This window comes from Dendropsophus ebraccatus, chromosome 2, assembly GCF_027789765.1.
Source record: "Dendropsophus ebraccatus isolate aDenEbr1 chromosome 2, aDenEbr1.pat, whole genome shotgun sequence".
In the NCBI taxonomy this organism is placed as follows: Eukaryota; Metazoa; Chordata; class Amphibia; order Anura; family Hylidae; genus Dendropsophus; species Dendropsophus ebraccatus.
This window is the reverse complement of record NC_091455.1, coordinates 120634800-120657070: the sequence shown is the minus strand read 5'-3', so window position 1 is coordinate 120657070 and position 22271 is coordinate 120634800. Positions and strand designations below refer to the sequence as shown.

General features: G+C 42.2%; 1 protein-coding gene across 4 annotated transcripts in view; it reads left to right on the top strand.

Annotated features, from left to right (window-relative positions):
• The first annotated feature begins 15472 nt into the window (after nucleotides 1-15472).
• Nucleotides 15473-22271, top strand: part of ADAMTS16 (ADAM metallopeptidase with thrombospondin type 1 motif 16) — a 137802-nt gene continuing 131003 nt past the window's right edge. For 3 of the 4 annotated variants that reach the window (XM_069958205.1, XM_069958204.1, XM_069958206.1), the window contains exons 1-3: nucleotides 15473-15859; nucleotides 15967-16072; nucleotides 19181-19497. In XM_069958205.1, coding sequence (XP_069814306.1) covers nucleotides 15776-15859; nucleotides 15967-16072; nucleotides 19181-19497 — 507 coding nt within the window. In that variant the 5' untranslated portion in view covers nucleotides 15473-15775. The remainder of the gene's footprint in view (nucleotides 15860-15966; nucleotides 16073-19180; nucleotides 19498-22271) is intronic. The other variant, XM_069958207.1, reaches the window with a different exon arrangement.

The following is a 22271-nucleotide window of genomic DNA, read 5'->3' as shown; positions in this document are numbered from 1 at the left end:
CCGTAGGTATCCTCCCTATTTATGTTTTCCTTGCCTGAGATAGAGCCTTGTTTACTAGTGTTTACCTAGCGTTTGTCCCTGCATTTGTGATGTAGTACTCAGCCAGTGATGGTAGTGTTGTGACGCCAGAGCTAGTCCAGTACACAGGTGTGATGTTGGTACCTGCCTTAGTGTGGCCGGTCTGTACTATTCCCTGGTGACTTGCCGGGTTGTGATGGGTCCCTTGGGCTCTGATCACGGTAGTCCTGAGTGGCAATTGACCCACGCGGACTATCGACAGCGCAACCCACAGAAAGGGAAAAGATAACCCAAAGTGTACGGCTAGTGTGAATAGGTACTAATGGGGAGGAAAGGATAATTGAGTCCCAGTGAAGAAAAAAATATAGCAGCTTTCCTGTACAGTCTCTTGATAATACAAAACACTTTGGCAGCAAGAAGATAAATCTTTGTACAGACTTTAGTGCTTAAACGTGGTTGTGCTGAGGAGATGCTTGATGGAGAAGAATATAATAGAGGTAGTTGTAGCGGTGCCTGAAGAGCTTAGCGTAAAGCAGAGCAGCATAGAGGAGAGGAGTCTGTCAAGGGAGTCCCAACCCAATATAGTACTGTGCTCTGCTGGAACTTGAGAGAATACTTGAGAAGGATAGATACTTGTACCCGTGTATAGACTATAGTCTGACTACCTTCTGACCTACAGTGTTGAGGGACTCATTCTAATAGGGTGATACAATCCCCAGCCGTGGTTATCTGGGTGAAGCTAAGCTTCCGAGGCTTCCCGGTCACCTGCACTGTGAGATAGCATAAGTAGACCCTCTGATAGCTTTGTCCTATCCAGGCTAGTTCCTGTTATGCCACAGGATACTGTACTGCACCTTTTAGACTGGTTCACAGTGTGGGCTAGGATGATCCCCAACTCTCCTACCTTTGTAGTGTCTACCACTGCATAGTAGATGTAGGATAAATACTGAAAGAACTGATTGTCTCTGGTTGTTTCTACATACACATGTCTTAACCAACTCACTAAAAACACTGTCTAGACTTAACTGAACTGACTTGTCCCAGACAATGGTCCTGGCAGAGCCAGGCCCTAGCTTGGCTACAGCAGGGACATCTTCTCTGTGTGTCCTTGTCCAACGCAAATCTGGGTAAAACGTACGCTACACCTCCTCCCATCTAGTAACTTCCAACAGGGACTAGGTAGGGAACCCTGTGAGTGGTGGAGAGGAATGTGTGCAAGGAAAACAAGAAGAGTGATAGGTTAAAACGAAAGAGCATCTCCTATAGGTCAACAAGGTCAACAGCTGTGCAACACACAGGAGGAAACATATAAAATACTGACATCTTGTGGTGAAACTCTAAAATGTCTTCATCACCACTTAACCTAAGAAGCTTTTGCGACAGGTTTAAGAAACACGAAACACCGTGGAGGGAGACCACACATTCTGTATTTGGTATTCTGACTTCTGGCTTTTTGTACTGTGACTATTCTCTTGGATCAAGTTTCGTACTGCGCCTCCCTCTTTTTGCTGACTTGGACCCCTGGCCTTGCTGTATTATATTGTGTTTGTGCTGTCTTTGTTCCTCGTTCACATTTAGATAGGATTAGGAACCGTCAACCAGTTTTGTGCTGCTATTAGGGCTGTTGAGGCAATTAGGCAGGGACAGCGGGGCAGGCACCAGCGTCAGGGCTGCACCTGTCTTTTGTTGTCCTGGTCCCATATCCTGACACCTAGCAGGATGGGTAACCCGACATTATAGGGCAAAAGGCTGTCAGATATCAGTATCTATATGTGAATACGAGTATCCTCTTCTACGTCTGTTCTCCACTACTCTATCCCTGCAGAGTACATTGCTACTTGGACAGGGACCTTAAGACGCTCTTCTACTGTACTCTGTTGTTACAACTCTTGCTACTGCTACCTCCTCCCTGCATTCATAGTTACCAAAAGTGTAAACCACTGGACTTTGGTCTAATCTTCCGCTCCTGTACTTATACACCTGTTCACACTCAGTTATCCAATCCTCAAGCGCAGTGCTCGTTTGTCGGGGGGGGGGGGGCTACTCCTGGCTAGAGTATAGTTTGGGGGGGGGGGCTACTTAACTGTAGTGTATAGTTGGGGAAGTCCTGTATACCTGTACTGTATAGTAGGGGTAGGTCCTGTATACCTGTACTGTGTAGAGGGGTGGGGGTGGTCTACCATTTATTTCTATTAATCTGTTTTAGGCAGCCACCCCTAGAAACCAATCATCTTTGTGAGGTACAATCTACCCTTTATTTCTATGGGTCTATTCTCCTCATGATCTACCAACAGGCCTGGCTATCATATTTGTGATTGTGATTCTTTGGATCTGCACATTCATGTCTCTATAGCTCTGGCTTAGGGCTTATTCCTGTGCATTGCTGGGGAGACATGCAGCTCTATTAATGTCACTTGTATGTGCAGTGTGAAGATTCTCCCATTCATTTCTATAGGGTGCGCTTCACCATCCTCCGCCTCTGCTGTACATTTGGCAGGGATGGAGCCTTTGCTCTAACCTTGTCGGGCACTCCCCTCCCCAATAAAAGTTTAAATCACCCCCCTTTTCCCATTATATAAATTAAAAAAAAATAAACATATTTGGTATCGCTGCATGCGTAATTGCCCACCCTATTAAGATATCACATTCCTGATCTCACACAGTAAACGCAAAACACAGTAAGCGCAAAAACCCGCCAAATTGCAAAATTTTTGTCACATAAAATCCAGAAAAAATTGTGATAAAAAGTGATTAAAAAGTTGCATAAATGCAAGCAAGGTACCGAAAGAAACAGAAATCATACTGAGTTGATAAACATAGATAACATGTCAGTTTTACTATAGGATAGATGGCGTAAACATGAAACCCCCCAATATGAAAACAAATTCACTGCACAAATAATCTTTTTCTGGTTTCACAGCATACTTTATGGAGAAATTAAGTCTGCCACTGCAAAGTACAATTGGTGTTGCAAAAAATAAGGGCTCATGTGGGTATGTAAGTGAAAAAATGCAAGTGCTATGGCCTTTTAAACACGGAGAAAGAAAAAAGGATAGTGCAAAAATGAAGAGTCAATAAATGTCAATAACATAAAAAGGTGAACTGATGATGTGTATAGGCTCCTATTGGCTGCTATCTGTGGATCACAACCATCAGCAATAAAGGTCCATCAGTTAATTTCTCTAAAGCATCAGCAATATTACACCTCCAAAAGTTATTACATTCCAGCATATTCAGAGGGTTGCTTTGTGGAAGACCTGAATACATATTTCTGTGGCTCACTGTGTGGAAATAGCCCAGCAGAGCACATTAGTAGGACATATAACAATAACACCCACATGTACATATCATCATACTCTTATTATGTTACTGACCCAATCCAGTATACCACTAGCAATATTACTACAAATACCAGTATATAAGCAAATATTATCACCACACATTGTGCCACATGTAACATCTTTTCTAAGTTGCTCAATAAGTAGTTTACTTTTCATTTCTCTTCTCTATCTGGCCCATGCCTGTCATCTTAAAGACTTTTCCTAATGACGCCTTATCTCTGAAGAATCTGCCAGACAGCTATTATAGGCTTTGTTCCAACACTATTCTCACCTCTGTTCAAACTCCCTATCTGTATTGCTCCACATTTTGACAGTGTCCGCTCGCGCCCATATAGTATTTAGGCATAATTTGTGCCCTCAAATCATATTCAGCCCCTCCCCCCACCCCATGCACTGATATGGTATAAATGCCCCATCTATATTTTTATTTAGGAGGTAACTCCATTTGTGACTCCATATAGAAGATAAGCCCGCTCTGTTTCCCAAAATTGTAGTTTGACCCCTCAGTGCCTCCATTTAGTAGTTAGGCCTTTCCAGTGCATCCATATAGTAGTTAAGCCCCATCTGTGTCCCCATATAGTAGTTAAACCCCTCTGTGTTTCCCACATAGTAGTTAGGCCTTTTAGTACTCCCATATAGTAGGTAGGCCCCTCTATGCTTCAATATATTATAGGCGGTCTCTGTGACCTCATATAATAGTTAGGTCCCCCCTGTGCCCTCATATTGTAGTCAGGCTCCCCTCAGGGCTTCATTGTAGTAGTTAAGTCTATCTGTACAGGTAAGCCCCCAGTAGGTAGTTTTCCCCATGTAGTCGTCTTGGTAGCTTTGTAGGAAGGCAACCCCCTTTTAGGTAATCCCATCCCAGTAGGTAGTATCCCACATATAGGCATCCCCTGTAGGCAACTGCCCCTGGTATTTAGGCCCCCACAGAAGGTTATATCTCCCATGTAGGCCATCCCCTGTTAGCCACTCCAGTAGATAGTATCCCCCAATTTATGCATCTTGTAGGTAATCCCCTCTGGTTGTTAGTCCTCCTCTCTAGTTGATAGTAGCCCGTTACCCAGTATGTACTATGCCCCATTTAGTAAGTATCGCTTTAGGTAATCCTTGCACTGCCATGTAGGCACCCCACCCTTTTTAATTTTAAAAAAATCCATACTCACCCTGCAGTGGAGTCCAGGACATCTCCTCCTCTCCCCTGTACAGGTCACAACTGTGACCAGAGACAAGAGTGGTCAGCAGGGCAGAGACCCAATGGCAGGGTGGGGAGCCAAATCTTTATGGCCCACAGGCTGGTGGTTAACTACCCTAATCCTATACACTGTACATAACACACACACACAGAAGAGTGTAGCCAATGCTGTAGATTAGAGATTATATTGGCCACCCAGTAATCAGTACACAACTGTCCACAACTGTCTCCCCACTGCTGAAAGTCTAATCAATTGGCAGGACATCATTAGAAATGTCCTGCGATGGTTCTGCTTTTCTGCAGTACCTTTCTCATGTCCCCATCCTTCATCAGAAGTCGTTGGGCATCAATGCATTCCCTGTCTTCAACTGGGGAAGATGGATGGCTGGCAAAATCAATGACAGCAGATTTGTCAAACAGCAATAGTGATTGCCTCATGACCTGCGGCTCATACTGTTTTGCAGATTTGCAAGAGGGTGGGGTGAAGGGGTACATGCTTTCAGCAGCTGAGGAGTGGGCAAAAGACAGCCCCATGGAACTGGAGGTTGTCTATGCAATGAAATCTACCAATGCCTGCACTTGCTCTTGACTGACCATTCAGTGAGTGGTATTGGGGCCTAGTAAATGATGCTGTAAACCCTGGAGCTGGCTTACACCAGAGGAAGGTATTATATTTTTAGCATAGCAGGCACAGCTCTCCCACACCAACTCTCTACAACAACAGCAGCTCCATCACCACCCACAGCAGCACCTTGGCCATGTCCCTTCATTTTACTTCTCTTCCCAACATTTGTATTTATAAGCCACACACTGAAAGCTTATCTGGCCCAAGACTTGTATTTATTAGCTACACACTGGTGGCCTATCTGGCCAAACATCTATATTTCTTAACTACGCACTGATGGCCTAACTGCAGCAACTGTGGTGAATATATATTTTCCATGCACCGATGGCCTCAATGGCCCAACACTTGTATATATTGTATTAGACACAGCAGTTACTGCCGCTATTATACTTATAAGCAGAGTTTTAAATAAAGCCCAGTCCCTTTTTTCCCAGCCAGATTTACTAAGATGCGCATGCTGGTGTAAATCATAATAAATATGGTGTGGGAGGAGGCCATAAATCCTCCCTTCCTTGGCCGCAGACGAGCAGGGGACACGCCTGGCGTATTCCTTGGAAAAGGGGCACATCTGTTAGTTCACAATCATAGACACTTGTGGACCCACTTCACATCGACTGAGATGCAGCACGATTCAAGTGGGGGGAGGTGCTGCATGGCGATCTTTAGCTGTGCGACTCGTGGGCTGCACTTTCCCTTTTTCCCCAGGGTAGCAATTTATTTTAAAACCTTCCATGGCATACCAACCTATATAAAATAAGACACCAAAGCAGTCTCCAACAGAGGTTCCTTCATTAATGTAAACTATTCATACACCATATTATTCTTTTTATTGTTTACTTGTACTGTACATGTTCATCATACAGTATAAAACCAAGCTGTTCCATAGTTTTCATTTATTTTAATAGGGAATCATGGTCATAAAGGTCTCGTGGGAAAATATTTTTTTATTTACTATACTGTACACTGTGACACAAAGTTGGCCTAAAATAACAAGGCATACTGTCTAATAAAATCAGCAAGCTTTCAATAAAATGTAACAAATAAGAGGGCAGGAGAACGGGGGAGACCTTGAAAATAATAAGATATTTTGGATGACCTTGATACCTATACACATACAAAAATATGGGTACCTTGTAATCAGGATAGGAGCATGAAAGGCTATGATTTTGTTTTATTAAACTCCCTTTTTATTTCTCACAACATCTGCTATGCAGAGAAACAAGCAGAAAAGCTTGTTTTATTTACAAGCTGTAGAACTATAAAAAGTGATTGAATGACATTTTAAACCTTTACTTTATTTTTACCTGAATGATTTAATAAACTTTTCCATAATATAGAACTTTAGCTGGTCTTACATGTACCTTACCATTCTGTACCATTTTCAAATAATATTTAACAACTTAATGATTTTAATTTTTTTATTATTTCCCTTTTAAGGCCCTGTTCACACACGGTATTTTTTCAATAAATAATGCCCGTTGTTGTAGATTGCAACATTGGCTGCTATTTATTGAAAGTCTGAAATAACATTGTTTTCTATGGAACAAAAGACGCAGTGTAAACACTTTGTATACACCACTTGGTATCTCAATGCCCCCTATCTAGTGCACAGCTGACAAAAGCTTAAGGGTTAAGGTTAGCTTGTTCAGTGACAACCAGTGGGAAAGACAAGGACATGGACAGTGAGCCCTGCTCAATGTCCCTGTCTACTTGCCACTGACAGCTCTAGGCAGCTGTGGACAACCACGGCACTGATATAAGTGGCACACGAAACACAGACAGACAAACAAACACAATAATACTTTGTGGACAATCCAGGGCAGCAAAAGCCAGGGCAGCAAAAGTACAAAATCGGAGACAGTCGAGTAGTCAAGGTTTAGGCAATACGATCAAGGCAGGCAGCAAACAGGGAAGTCAGAGAACAAGCAAAGGGTCAAAGAACTACAGGTCACAGTAGAGAACCGCTAACCCAAGCAAGGACCACTAATAGTTAGCAAGGATTGCTGGAGCTGAATACTATTTATGGGGGATCAGGGACTCTGTCCAGTGGCTGATTGGACCAGCCGCTGATCCTCAACACAGAATATCTAAAAAGCAACAGGGTTAACCCTGAAGCTGCCAAAAGCATCGCAAGCAAGGCGGGTGGGGCTGAACAAACCTAAGATACACCTGTGTTCAGACAGGGTTCAGGACACTGCACAGATACACCAAACTCAGTGCCTTCTCGGCTGCACAGCCCGAACCGAGGAGCACCGAGGCACAGTTCTGACAGTTAACTCGTGTGCTTGTCTGGTTATGTGTTACCCAATCATTGGTGCAGGTACCACACAAACACCATCCACCTACTATAATTCTTCCTTTTCCCCTTTCCAGACCTTTCCCCACCAATAGGAGGTTAGACCTGGTCACTACTGTGGTGGGAGGGTCTTTTCACAGCAGTGAAGTTTGTGTGAGACAGAGATGCAATTTGAGAGACTGAAGGGTAGGCAGTAGGGAAAGTGAGTGGGTAACAGGAAGGGAGGCAGTAGGGACAGTGAGGCAATGACAAAAGGGACAGTATGAATAGTAAAGTGTGTGACAGGAGGGCGCATTAGGGACAATGAGGTATGTGACAGGAGGGAGCAGTAGAGACACTAAAGCATATGGCAGGAGAGAGCAGTAGGGACAATGAAGTGGTAACAGAGGGAGCAGTAGGGGCAGCGACATGAGAGTGGGCAGTAGAGACAATGAGGCAGTGCCAGGAGGCTAGCAGTAGGGACAGGGAGGCATGTAACAGGTGCAAAGAGTAGGGAAAGTGAGGTAATGACCGAATGAACAGAAGTAAGGACAGTCAGGAGTGACAGGGAGAAGCAGTAGGGACAGAGTCATGTGACAAGAGGGGGGTCAGTAGAGACAGAGTTATGTGACAGGAGAAGTAGGAACAGAGTTATGTGACTAGGGAGCAGAGCAGTAGGAATCAGAGGAGAAGTGGACAGCACCAGGACAGAATATTCTCCTTGGTTCTAAAAGGGAAGCCAATGCAGTGCCCTCTTCTATCTGCTAGAGTGATGCACCCGGTGCCATTACATAGGTTGAACACCCCTAAGGCGAGGTCTGAGTTATCTTTTACATTTTATGTTGTTTAAGTTTCTTTTCCCTCATCACTCCAACCTACTGAAATAATGGAGCATGTCTGAAGCGAGAACACATGATATGGGACACTCATAAAGTTAGAAGGTGTTAAAATGACACAGTCTGCCAACTGCCACTATCCTTTAATGAAAGAGAACAGACCCAGTGATGAAAGTAAACATAAATCACTTCTGAGTGCCTACACTGTTACAACAATCTTATGCAGTGATAACACCAGTAAATGAAAGTGCTGTCATTTAACTTTTCATTAAGCCTCTTAGGACTTGCGATATTAGAAGTGTTTGAGCAGTATTTCTTTGTATTGTGTGAAGTTACTCATTAAAATGCTTGAAAAAGCATTATATTGTAATCCGTATTCTTCTTCTCCTTCTTCCAGATATTTTTCTGTGATCAATACAGCCCAGACCTCTTTGCGCACAGACTCCCGGGATCCCGGCGTGATTACAGGGTAGCCGGGCCAAAAACAGGAGGCGGGGCTTTGTGGCACACTGTAGGACGTGCCAGATTAGCATAAGAGGCGTTACTATATTAGAATAGGAGGCGTGCATGATGCGAGGAATCAGCACTCGTCACAGGCGGGGAGGAGATGAGTTTGAATAGCATGTGCAGGTCCCACCACCAGTGCTTCACCCCGGCTCATTTGCATATTTGTTTGGCAGCAAAAAGAATGGCGAGCGAGCGTCGAAATTGAAAAATACTCCACACCAGTAAATTGTACAAGTCAGAATGGTATGTATATCTCCACATTTCAGTTTTGATGGCGCATTCTCTTTAAAGGGACAGTACCAAAGTGGCTCTTAAAGGATCGATACCAAAGTCGCTCTTAAAGCCACTCATACTGGCCATGGCTGCAGCAGGAGCTTTATACCGGGGAAAAAATGACTTTTATTCCCAGGTGGGGAAGTAGGCATCTGGGCGGCTCCCTGCCCGTGTCTAGTCACAGCGCTCTGCCTGTCAGCGCCCTCTGCGATAATGATTGACAGGCAGAGAGGTTCGTTACTGGCCTCTCTGCCTGTCAATCATCCTGCCTGTAAAGCTGCAGCTGCAGCGGCAGCCGGTATGTGCCGCGGCTGCTGCAGGAGCTTTATACATTGCTCCATGGAACCATATCAGCCCAATTGGGCTGACTGGTTCCCTTTAAGGCCTGGAGCTAAAATAGCTCTTAAAGGGATGGTACCAACGTCACTCTTAAAGGGGCGTTACAAAGGGCTGTGTCCAAATTTGCCCTTAAAGGGACAGTTGCAAATTAATTCTTAAAGGGCCAGCGCAAAATTAGCTCTTAAAGTGATGGTAACAAAGTCTCACTTAAAGTGACACTGTTACCCCCTTTTTGCATTATGACTTCTCTACACAGGTGTAAAAGGTAAATTTTGCAGTTTTCATACGTTATTTTATAGCATACGCATGGTGCTTGTTCCAGTAAAAAATGATCTTTTAACATCTGCGGATTGTGCTACCTGGGCGGGGCTTCACAACAGCAGCACAACTTAGCCCCGCCCACAACTTAGGCCATTCCCCTCCATAACTTCATCTGTGCATAGGCCCCGCCCCCTCTGGGGCAATTGGTATGGGCCGACCTAGAGGAGGTGGGGCCTAGACCTTTAGCCCAGACCTTTCCAATGGCTGTTGAGGGGCGGGGCCTATGTGCTGATGACGTCACAGAGGGGCGGGATCACTTTTTACTGAAACAAGCACAATGACATATGATATAAATTACGGTATGAAAACTGCTAAATTTACCGAAAAGGGGAGTGAAAGTTTCCCTTTAAAGGGGACAGCACCAAAGTCACTCTTAAAGGGAGGGTATCAAGGGTTAAGGTTTCTCCTTAAGAGAAGACACTGTTAAAGGTGTGCTCTTTTCAAGCACTATGTATTTTCCCACAAATGCAAATCTTATTGTAGTTGTAATGTTACCATAACAAATTTTGGATAAACTGCTTTGACCCTGTTAATATTGTACAGTAAATAATAGATAAAATTAGCAAAACTAGACCTCTAGAAACAAAGACATCCAGCTGGTGTCCACTGGCTTGTGTTGGGATAATTAGGATGTAAGCATACCATTTCAGGTGTTCAGTAATGTAAGATCATGTGTTCAACTGAAATCTGTCAGGTAGAAATTGCAACTGCTGACAGTGTTATACAGCTAATCTTTCATATAGTCGTCATACCTTTATACTGTATAGTATGCCTGTGGCTGGAAAACTGAAAAAAATACTTTTTATTGTTGGTCCAAAGAGCAAATAGGCTGCTCATGTTCATACAACATATAAACAACAGGCGTTATTTGGCACTCAAAACAATAACCGTTGTTTTAAATGTAAATTTCATTAAAGTCTATCAACAACAGGCAGAAATAATTGGCATGATCATTATTTTGACGGCCGTAGCAAAGAACCGGCATTGTCCAATGCATTGTGTGAACCATTGAGCCATTGTTTGCATTGACTTTAATGTAATTCATTTTATTATAAAAAGAACAGTATTGTTTTTTTATTTTCTTGTTACTGCCTTAAAATAATAAATATCATTGAATTCAATTGAAACAACGGCCGTTGTTCACACAGTGTTTAATGCGGCCGTGGAAATAATTGACCTATCAATTATTTACAGCCGTTGTTCTCAAACAGTGGCCGAAAATAATTGACAGTTCACACAGTAGCTGTCTTGCAGCCATAGTGTAGTAGTGAGGTGCCACTGTGCATGTCACTGTCGAGAAATCAATAGTACAGGCGATTTTAAGAAACTTTGTCATTGGGTTTATTAGCCGAAAAATGCATTTTTATCATGAAAAAGCAGTTTGAAGCTCTCCCCCCTGTCTTTATTGTTCTCCTATGGAGAGAGCTAAATAAAAGACCAAAACAGGGCAACAAAGAGTAAAGGCCCTATTCCACGGAACGATTATCGTCCGTATTCGTCCGATATCGGCCGCTATGGACGATAATCGTCACGTGGAATAGAGTGCAACGATCAGCCGACACCGTTCATGTCGGCTGATCGTTGCAGTCGCTTGTTTTTCAACATGTTGAAAAACAAGCGACTGATACAGCAACTATCTGCTGCCATCGCACCGTTGAATGGGAGCATCGGCAGCAGACGCTGCTGTATCCTATGGGCTGCCCGGACGATCAGCGATCACCCGGGCAGCGATTGGGGAACAAGGAGCAAGCGAGCGCTGACAGCGCTCGTTTGCTCCTCTAAACGACCCGTGAAATAGGGCCATTAATCTACAAATCCCTCACCCTGTATCTACTCTGACCATCAGCACTGACCGCTCTGAGCTCTGATAACAGCTGTCACCTAGCTCTGTGCCTGTAATCCTCTGTTATCTGCTTTCTGCTGCCGGCTAACTCCCTCCTTCCTCCTCCCCCCTCTATAGGAACAGACAGAGTGTGACTCATGCAACAAGTCACAATTTTCAGATTTTTTGCAGTGGATGGAAAAGAGGAGGGAGGGGGGGGGACCTGGGAAAAGGCTTTTTACATGCAGATAATGGCAGATTTGGCTAATAAACCCAACTACAAAGTTTCTTAAAATCGCCTGGACTATTGATTTCTGCAAAAAAAAAAATACGACAGTGACTCTTTAATATTTAACCCTTATGTGCGGAGCATATTTAATTTTGCAATTATTTAATATGAGTTTTTACACAGCCTGTCACTATGGCAGCTTTTAACTTACATTACTATAAAAGTAATTACTCTTTAAAGTCTGCCTGTTAGTGATGTTATTCGTAAATCAGCATAGTTATTATAAGTAAAAACATGTGGGTATAGTTTATTGTATAAAGAAAATGCATATTCCAAAAAATATTGTACTTGTAGTATGATATGTACATGTTAGTGTGAGCTAGGAGAGTTCACATATTTAAAAAAAACTGGTGCAAAGGGGATTCCTTTAGAAGAAACAGCTACAGTTCAGAACTTGTAATGAGGAAAAGTGGAAAGAAATTGTCTCATCCTCAATTCTCACTTGGCAATGTCATGCTTGTCCCAACATGCTCCTTGTAATGTAACACATGTATCAATTTACTTGATGATGAGTGGGTATACACATCAGTGAAATTCATTTCTTAGGGACGGAAATATTTTAAAGGCAATCCTGGTTCACCTTTTGATTAACAGCAGCAAGAGTTAAATGCTCAATCTTTTGTTTGTTTGCTTATCAATGTTTAATTTTAACTACAAAGAAAAAGAGATTTTAAAATCCAAATCTTCAAATATTTTATTTCTAAGCACAATCAATGTAATGTCTATTCTCTTAAGTATTTCTGTCAATCAGGACCACATTTTTTGATGCCTTAATTTTCATCATATATAACAGCTGGCTTACTACAACATATAAACTATGTTTTGCTTAATTTGCTTAATTTCTTTTTTTACATCTATTTCTTCAGACAGTTATTCTTTTTAATAGCACTATGGAATATGTTGGAGTCTTCATCTCTTTGGGAACTGGAAATTGGCCCCTATTTGGACCATCCAGTATTCTGGTTCAAAATCAAGTTGTAGTGTCCCAGCACAGGTGTGCCAATTAGTTCTATAGTCCTGGGTAAAGTAACTCTCTCAGGTTCACACAAAAGGGGATCAAGGAGATTGTATTATGTGTTTTCCCCACTAGGTGTCACTGTTGTGTCTATTGTATGTACTGTACTATGCACAGCTGAAGGTCTCATGGGTTATCTACTATTTGGCACATGTTATATTTCCTCCTGTCACATGTGCAGGCTTGTTTCTCTCGCTTTTTTGTCTATCTTCTTTATTCTCCCTTACCCACACACAGCCTCACCAATCACAGACTAGCTAAGGTAACCCTATAAAATAGAGCTAGTTCCTGGTGGGAGGGTCTTCTAGTTGAGTCAATGGAGAGTGCCAGAGAGCAAAGTTCCTGCTGCAGTAAAGCCAGGGCCTGGCTTAGGCCAAGACCCTTGTCAGGGACCAAGAGACTTATTTTTTATGCCAGTGACTACCGCTAGCATAACTATCAGGAAACCTTACAAGAGAGTGATGTCCTCTGAGGAACACCTTGTCCACACCTGAGATACCTGGCTAATTATAACAAACAGTTTAAGCACATTAAGTAGCACGTTTAGGCAATGTATGCAAATTATACATTTTCTACAATTTATGCAGTGAGGCTGCAAGAAGTTTCTAGGTTGATGGTCAATCTAGATGGAACAGGACACTTGAAGACTCTACAACTCAGATTCAAGTCTTTCACACATGCCAACTTTCATTATCTACTAGGGGAGCAGCCTTGGAGACATATGCCCACCTGCCCTCCTTAGTGGCCCAGCAAGCCTCACCATTTCCATAATGGGCAAACTTGCTCTGGCCTTCATTCCACCAACGCTTCCACAATAGATAAGACACTGACCTGATTGACAAGCCCAGATACATGGGCCAATAATCATGATGTCTCCAGCAGCAGCAGACCACCTCTATATGCCACCTCTGGGCTGACCTGACGATCTAGCGATTGCCCGGGCAGCCCCCTTGCAGCTCCCCGCGGTCTCCCAGCTCTTACCAGCTCCCTGCCGACACGTGTAATAGCGCCGGCAGTGAGCGGGGAATGAGAAGCAAGTGAGAGCTGACCTGACAGGTTGCCGCTCGTTTACTTCTCTGCATCGCCCGTGTAATAGGGGCTTAAGGCAGTTAAGGGGTTAATACAGTAAAGGGGCAAAGGTTTATTGAAATTTACTGATGTCCATGACAGTACATTATACCCACACATACTCAGCTCCACTGCATGCACAATACACACGCAGCTCTGCTACATCGTACACGCACAGCTCTGCTACATCAAAATACACTAACAGCTCTGCAACATACACATACCCACAGACATACACACACACAGTGCTACTATACCACTGTACAGACACACACACACACACCTCTGCTACTTTACCTTTTACCTAACATAAAAAGCTTTGCTTCAAACACACACACACAGACACACACACAAATTTAATACAGATTATCCCTAATTACAGTATTAAAGGGAGCCCTTCTACCAGTCGTGACTAATCACATGACTGGGAGATCATTGAAGGTTCGTCAGGTCCTTCAGCTCCATTGTTGGGGAGTTTTCTATAGGGGCTTTACATGTAGGAATCTGGATGGGATGCCTATTACCTTGAGATTCCTCTCCTGCCTGACACTGATTACACTGATTGGTGTCTGGCACTGATTGGCATCTTGCATCTGAGGACTGTGCAGCTGTTGGGCACAGCACTGGGTTAGCACTGTGCCCTAACATACAAGGAAGAAGTCAGGGTGGTCTGACACTGTCCGGGTGCCCTGTCTCGGGATTATAAGCAATTTTTAGCAAGATATGTTCTTGCTAAAATATGCATCTTATACATTTTAAAATATGGTACCTACAGTATTTTTTTTGTGCTGCAAAATCTGCAGCAAAATTGGCTCTGCTACCGCAAGTTTCATATTTGATATGCCATTATTTGTCAAAATTGGTGCAAAAACTGCATGATGTTACCACAACTTGCAAAATTGCATTAAAATTATTTGGATCAAATAAACGCAGAAAAGCTCATTGCCACCATTTAGCGAAAAAGGACAACTCTAAAGAGTAAAAGAAAACAAACTTCCACTGATTTTAGACCAACTTGAAAGTAGCTGTCTTTTCCACTAGTCCATACGCCAAATATTGTCCAGTAATCTCCATAAATCTGGTGGGTTTCATTTCCACCTTCCTACTGGTCCACTTTTCTGTCTTTAGACTTTTGGTGAAGTGAGCATTTCAGAAGTTTGTGGCACACTTGCAGACAAATATTGCATGTGAACGCATTATTATAAAATGTATGTGTTTATCACAACTCTTGGGACTGACAACTTGATAGAAGTAATGGACCATTCTGAATGGGTTAAAATTAAAATACTAATACTAAAAATGTCAATGCGAAACTATATAAGAAATATTATACAAAAACAGTTATTAAAATTGTTAATAGACTATACTCTGTATCTGTGCACTGTATGAGATTGGGACAGACAATAAGGAGTTAACAATTGTATTCCTACCCTGGAAGAAGCTGCACAGCCCACTGCACAGAGAAGGCACTGATTGGTTTGGGGGCACTGTCAGTCAGGAGCAGAAGCCGGCTGGCTACAGTTAGAAAAAGGAAAAGCTGCTGCTCAGAAACACATGGGGACTTGGACAGGCAAAAGAGGAATCCCGATTCTAGACAGAGATCAGCCCCTAGCACTAGCTGGAATTCTAACCCCGAGTCCTGAGAGACACAGGAGTATGCTTCATACATTGCTGGATACATATAATAAACTGCTGTAATTCTAGCACCATACTATGCAGAGAATATATTGTTATAATATCTAAGAGCAGTAAAGTCATAGGTTCTATGGCTTCTGCTACTGAACACTTGCACAAATACTTTGTAATGCATTGATAAGCCTTTCAGTAGAGATAGGGGAGCTGCCTGGTTACTGAATGGGACAGCACTGCATGAAGACAATAAACATGGATATGAGAGGTGGCATATGCTGCCTGCTGCTTGCACTTGCTTTATGTAAGGTGAGTGTCCTTTCCTTCTTCTTATTGCATGCCTCAGTGTCAATGCTTCAGCTAATTAAATAATGTCTTCTTTTCTTTCTGGTGATGATACTATGGAACACGCCCAGAATGCACCTGCATATGCTGCACATATGACATATGGCACAGAAGAAAGCCATCATTTTTCATCTATGGCTCTACACAATGATATTTTGGATTTTACTGAACATTCTAGTGAGTATCAACCTACATGACATTTTTTTTGCTCCCAGTATATTCATGTAAATACGCAATCAATATATTTGATATATTACTAATATATATCACAAAGTATGTGTAAGCCTTAGAAAACATAAATGTAATTATAACATAATTCACAAGCTGTAATTAGATTGACAAACAGAGTCACCTATTACACATGTGTCCAACAAAGCTTCATTCATCTGGAAGGATCTTTCAGTTGTTTTAGTAACATGGATGTAATCATCATCATGGTGTGTGGACAGTTGTTATGTCTATGGCCGCTGTGTGATATGCTGATACATTAGCCATGGGCATCAGCTGGCCATATTTGTTAGCGCAGCTATAATTACAACACAGTAGGTGGCCAAGATGAAGGTAAGGAAATTCTTTTGAGCAAATACTTAGCCCTTCTCTTAATGTTACTTGTCAATTATTTGAGGCTTTTGTGAGAGCCGGATTGACTCCTGACAGTAGTTGCTGTAGTAACATTCTGGGAATCCTGCCAAGGTGACATTTATTTTTGTGTAATGATGTATCTGTCTGTCATGTGTGTACAGTCCAATAGATGTCACAATTTATTCTGTCACTGACAACAATATTCTAAGGAAGCTGATTCTAAGATGAAAAGCTTCAGTTCTGCTGGCATGTTGTGGCAATACAGCATAGTTACAGAGGGATACCTATCAATCAGACTGTAACTCTTATGGCTAGTCTGTGTGCTATATCTCTGAGATGTATGACACTTATTGACATGTTGACCTATTATCGCTGAAATATTTTGCTTTCAGTAAATAAATATTTTTCATGCGATAGATACATAAAATCCTATATGCATTTTTTTTTAAAAGACTTAATTATGAATTGCCTGTTAAGTTTGCATTTAGCATATAATGTATTTGGACTTGGGAAAGTCCATAGATTTTTTGTAAATGCCTAAATTCATATTTTGTGTGTAATGTAGTATGATGTACAGTAACACCAGAGGGCGCTCACTGAATTAGACTTTGCAAGTGTCTCTTTTCATAATTTGTATCATCATAAGGACACCTAAGGTTTCCCATGCTTTATGCTTACTAAGAATTAAATATGGTTGTCTGGATTAAGACAGCACATTTATTGCCTAACTCTAATTTACAAGTGCAGTCACATCATATAGAGAATGGAACTGAGGGAAGGGATACACTGAATTAATAAAACCATGCCTAATTATAGAGTAGGTCATGCTGTTCAGCTAGACAAACTGTATCTGTAATTTGCTTCCTTCTATCAGTCATTATTCACAAGTGAGATGTGTATGTCAGCTGGCATAATACAAATGAAAAATACTCATTTGTATCTTCTCTATGTTAATGGTGTACTAGGTTATTTATTACATTTTATCAGGCTTCACGACCTTAAATCTCTTATCACCTTAAGTTGAAGGTTCCAGTCAGTGATCTAGTTGGCACTATTCCAATTTAATGACTAACTTCTACTTCATGGGGTCTGCCTTAAATGCTAATCTGGTCAATGATTTAGAAGCAGCTGTTGGTTTATTTAGGTCCAGAGTGTATTTAAACTCTCTCTGATCATTTGGTATTTGTGTATGTGATTATACTGTATGTGTATCCAAAGTACACTGAGTAGAGGAAACGTAACCATCTATATAACCTGCATTATTGTTTTATTAAAGGGAATCTGTAACAAGGTTTATGTGGCCTTAAATGAGGGCAGCGAGAGAAATGTTGAACAGATGTGTGTATTCCTTACATCATTCTGTTCAGCCGTTCTCCTGATATGTAGGAGAATGGGAATGTCGCCACACCTCTCCCCCCGCCCTCCAGCTGCTGATTGACAGTAGACTGCCTATACACAGCATGGATAGATAACTGCCAATCAGCAGCTGCTGGGTGGAGTTTCCTGCTTCATTTGATTATTAAGGACTACTGGGCTCACACACACAATGGAGAGGACTACTTATTGTCCATGCTACCTAGTGCAGCATAAACCTACTGACAGAGTCTCTTTAAAGCTTATGTACAAAGGTCAATCATTGTGGTTGTATTTAGTAAAATTTGTAGATTTAACATGCAAGGTGTGGTTATGGCTTATACATTTGATTCAAGATAGCTAGCTGCATAGGCTGAGGGGTAAAAAGGAAGGAGTACTCCTCTACCTGCAGAACTGCAGGTCATAACTGTAACTGTAACCACCAATATTTAAGGAAATAAAGCCATTAAAATAGTCAACAAAGGCATAGTATAATGAGTTAACAACAGACAAACAGAATGCCTCCTTTTCTCTGAAAAAGAGTGTGACTCCCAGTCCAGGTGAATTCCAACTGCATAACTAAGCTGAGGCCACATTGATACTCTGTGTAACCTGACAGATGTTTTAGGAACCTCAGGAATAACTGATATATTGAAAGGGCTATTTTTAAACACCTAAAATCCTTAGGGCCTGTTCACACTGAGTAAAAGTGGTAGAATTTCAAGCAGAGCCCACGCTGTGGACGCCGCTTAAAATTAAGCCTGTCTCATTGTTTCAATGGGATTTCTCGCGTGCCTCCGCTCTCCGTCCAAAGAATTGACATCCCACTAAGTCAATAGGACAGGCGGAATTTCAAGCGGCATCAGTGGCGCAGGCTCCGCTTGAAATGTTGCCACTTTTACTTAGTGTGAATGGGCCCTTATAGGAGAACTCCGGTAAATTTTTTTATTAAAGTATTAAATTGCCCCCGACCCCCCCCCCCCCACACCTCAAAGTTATACAAATCACCAATATACACTTAATACAAGAAATGCTTATAAAGTGCTTTTTACCTGCATTTGCTACTGCATCAAGGCTTCACTTCCTGGATAACATGGGGTTGTCACAACCCGACAGGCAATACAATGCAATACAAAATTACTTTGACAGCTGATTTGTGTGAAAGAGCAAGGCTTCCTAAAACAAAATTTTGGGAGGTTTTCTCATTTTTATTTGTGTGTGCGCTACTGAGATGAGTCCAACGCCCATAGAGAATGACGGCTTCATTCATACTCTATGGGAGTCAGACACATCTCAGCAGCGCACAATATTCTATTGTGTTTCAGCTGTTATTGTACTTCTTGTTCACAGAATATCATATTGTTGAGGCATATGAAGTGGACAGAGATGGAAATTATATCACACACGAAATTACTCACAGTCATAGACGTAAAAGATCAGCAGACATGGGGCCTGTTCATCTCAAGATTCATGGATTTGAAAGTGATCTGCATATGGAATTAAATTCAGCAAAAGATTTAATGGCTCCAGGATTTATCATTCAAACATTTAGACATGGAAGGACCAAATCTACAGAAGTGTACTCAACCCATGACTTCTGTTTTTATCAAGGAAAACTGCTAAACCATGAGAACTCAACTGTAGCACTTTCAACATGCAATGGCCTGGTAAGTGAGCCATCTACTGTGAATATTGCTCAAGGTTCAATTTCATGCTTCTATGATACTCAAAACTGCATTGTAGCAAAATGTTTTATTAAAGGGGTGCTCCAGTGTGGGGGCACTTTTTTGGGGGGACCGGGGAGGAGGTGGTTGAAATAAAAGACGTCCACTTACCTCCCCGGTTCCAGTGGCGGGTCCCGCATCATGGCGCTCCAGTGCCGGTTCCCGGCCACTTCCAGGTGTCTGACGCCGCCCGAGACGCTACGTCTCAGGGCCGCTCAGCCACTCAGTGAAGGAGGCGGGATCCGTTTAAAGTCCGCTCGGATCCCGCCTCCTTCCTGAGTGGCTGGTGTCAGACACCAGTAAGCAGCCGGGAACCGGGCACCGGAGCACCGTGATGCGGGACCCGCCACTGGAACCCCGGTCCCCCAAAAAAAGTGCCCCCACGATGGATAACCCCTTTAAATTTATACAGCTTGTCAGGTATTTGAAGTATGCTATTTGATAGATTTTTGGAGGATTAGATACAGTAGCTGAAAGTTCCCTTCTGATAGCAGATAACTTAAATACTAGAGAGATCTTACATTGGACTTAAAGGTTTGCACATTGGCCCAGGTGTACTATAACTTTTGTATCTGCAAACTTAGAGTAGGCAGTCTTCAAATGTATATTACTAGAACACTGTTCTTGGTCTGCCAGACACTTAAAGAATTTTTTTACTCCCTTTCCTGCAGCAGGTTGACATGCATGACATGATGATCAGTTTCTATCAGCACAGCTTCATAAGGGTTCCGCCGGCACCCACATAAGTTCTTTGTCGGTTGGCAACTCAGGAGGCCAGAACTCAGATTCAGCAATGCATCTCTATAAGAGTGATCATAAAGATGCATTGGAGACCCTGACTTCCAGTATTTAAAATGTATGGTGAAAGAAGAGGGTCAAAAGAATTAGGGTGCTACTGCCAGTGGAACCCAAATGGCGCCGTCCCACTGGAATGAAGCCACGCTGCAGGGTGCCAATCATCAATGGTAAGTATACATGTCAGCCTGCAGCGGGGGTGGGAATAAAGAAAACTGCACTGCTTCTTTAATGGACCATTAGAGGTTAATTTACAATCTGATTTAGTAGAGTATAAGACCGATAGAACTTATCTGTGAAATATGTGAAGTAGACTTTCCAATCCACTATAGAAATATGTAGAAGATGGCACTTCCGTGGCGGTGGTGCTCGAGGTGACAAAAATGTTCAGATATTAGGAAGAGCCCGGCACTCACCAAGTAGATTATGCTTCTTTATTGTAGTGTAGCAAACATATGGTACAAGGACGCGTTTCGGCCAAGCATGGCCTTCATCAGCTTAGGGGTACACCCCTAAGCTGATGAAGGCCATGCTTGGCCGAAACGCGTCCTTGTACCATATGTTTGCTACACTACAATAAAGAAGCATAATCTACTTTCCAATCCACTAGTCTGGATCTTGTGGGCAGTGATATGATAGTGCTTGTATGGATGTCTTGTTTTCCATCCCTTTATGAGATACTAAAAGCCTAGTTATGGACCACTGTTCTGTTTAGGTGCCTTTGCTGATTCTCACTTGTGGTCTGAGGGCAAGAAGACATTCCCAGAACAAAAACTGTAGTCTGCTGGGTGTCAGGTGCTAGATTGTGGTCTCTATTCTCTCCTCTTCACTCAGTAGCTATGGTGGATTGGCGTATATCAAGCATATGGTTAGCCACAAGGACTGCAATTGAAGGCAGTGAATATGATGGCAGGCTAAGGCTGTGTCACATCTAGTTTTGTGTCTAAAGCCCTAGACAATCTAGGGTTTGTTTTTTTCAAGAAATGCGCATTCTCCTGGGTTGGTGACTTGTCTGCCAAAGTATAGTGTTCTTTTACCTAAACTGAGTTCCAAGGCAGCTAGTAGCAATAGATTTCTAGGCTGATCAGAAGGAGCAGTTGTAAGATGCAGCCAGTCATAATGCCCTGGGAAAGTAAAAAATATTTTTCATATGTAATTTGGTTTGTTATTTTGGTCAGGTATTTTTCAAATATTATTTACTTATAATATTTATATAGTTTTCCTCTGTTGATGTAGACTTGCTAAGTTTTGTGCATATAAACCCTTTCTGTTCTGTGTCCTTACTGTACAAACAGTGTCCCTAACAATTCAGTTTCTATGGAAACACCATAGACAAAGACCATTCTTGTGAAGTTGTCAAAGAAAACCTGTTGAATTCTATTTGCTTTTACAACAATGAAACGACTAACTCAAATGTTCTGTTGTCATTACTTTGAGAAGGAAATTAATCTTAGAGGTTTCGTAATGTTTCTTTCAGACAATATCCTCTATTTAATGCCTTGTGTAGTTAATGCATGTTAGATGATTTTTGAACTAGGTGAATAAGTGACTGGGGATAAAATTGTGAGAGGTAATAGGTTTTTATATTTTTGTGATGAGCAAACCTGCGCATATTCAGGCCACCGCGCCCAGGTTACACCAAAGCCGACTCAGAGGAGCTCATTGGCTTGGCATCTTTTCTGGGAAAGTGCTGACAACAAGAAATGGCTAGTTTACTTGTTGTATCGCCAGAAAGGCAACAGATACAACAACAGAGATATGGATATTGAACAACTGGGGTAGAGATAGGTAACAAGTGGACTAGGCAACAACAATTGAGACAGCTAAAGTAATTAAAGTTAATATATAAATAAGACATAGGTTATCTAAAACCATGTTTTCAAAATGGGTGCTTGCGCCAAACCCATTCCTCTCCATTCATC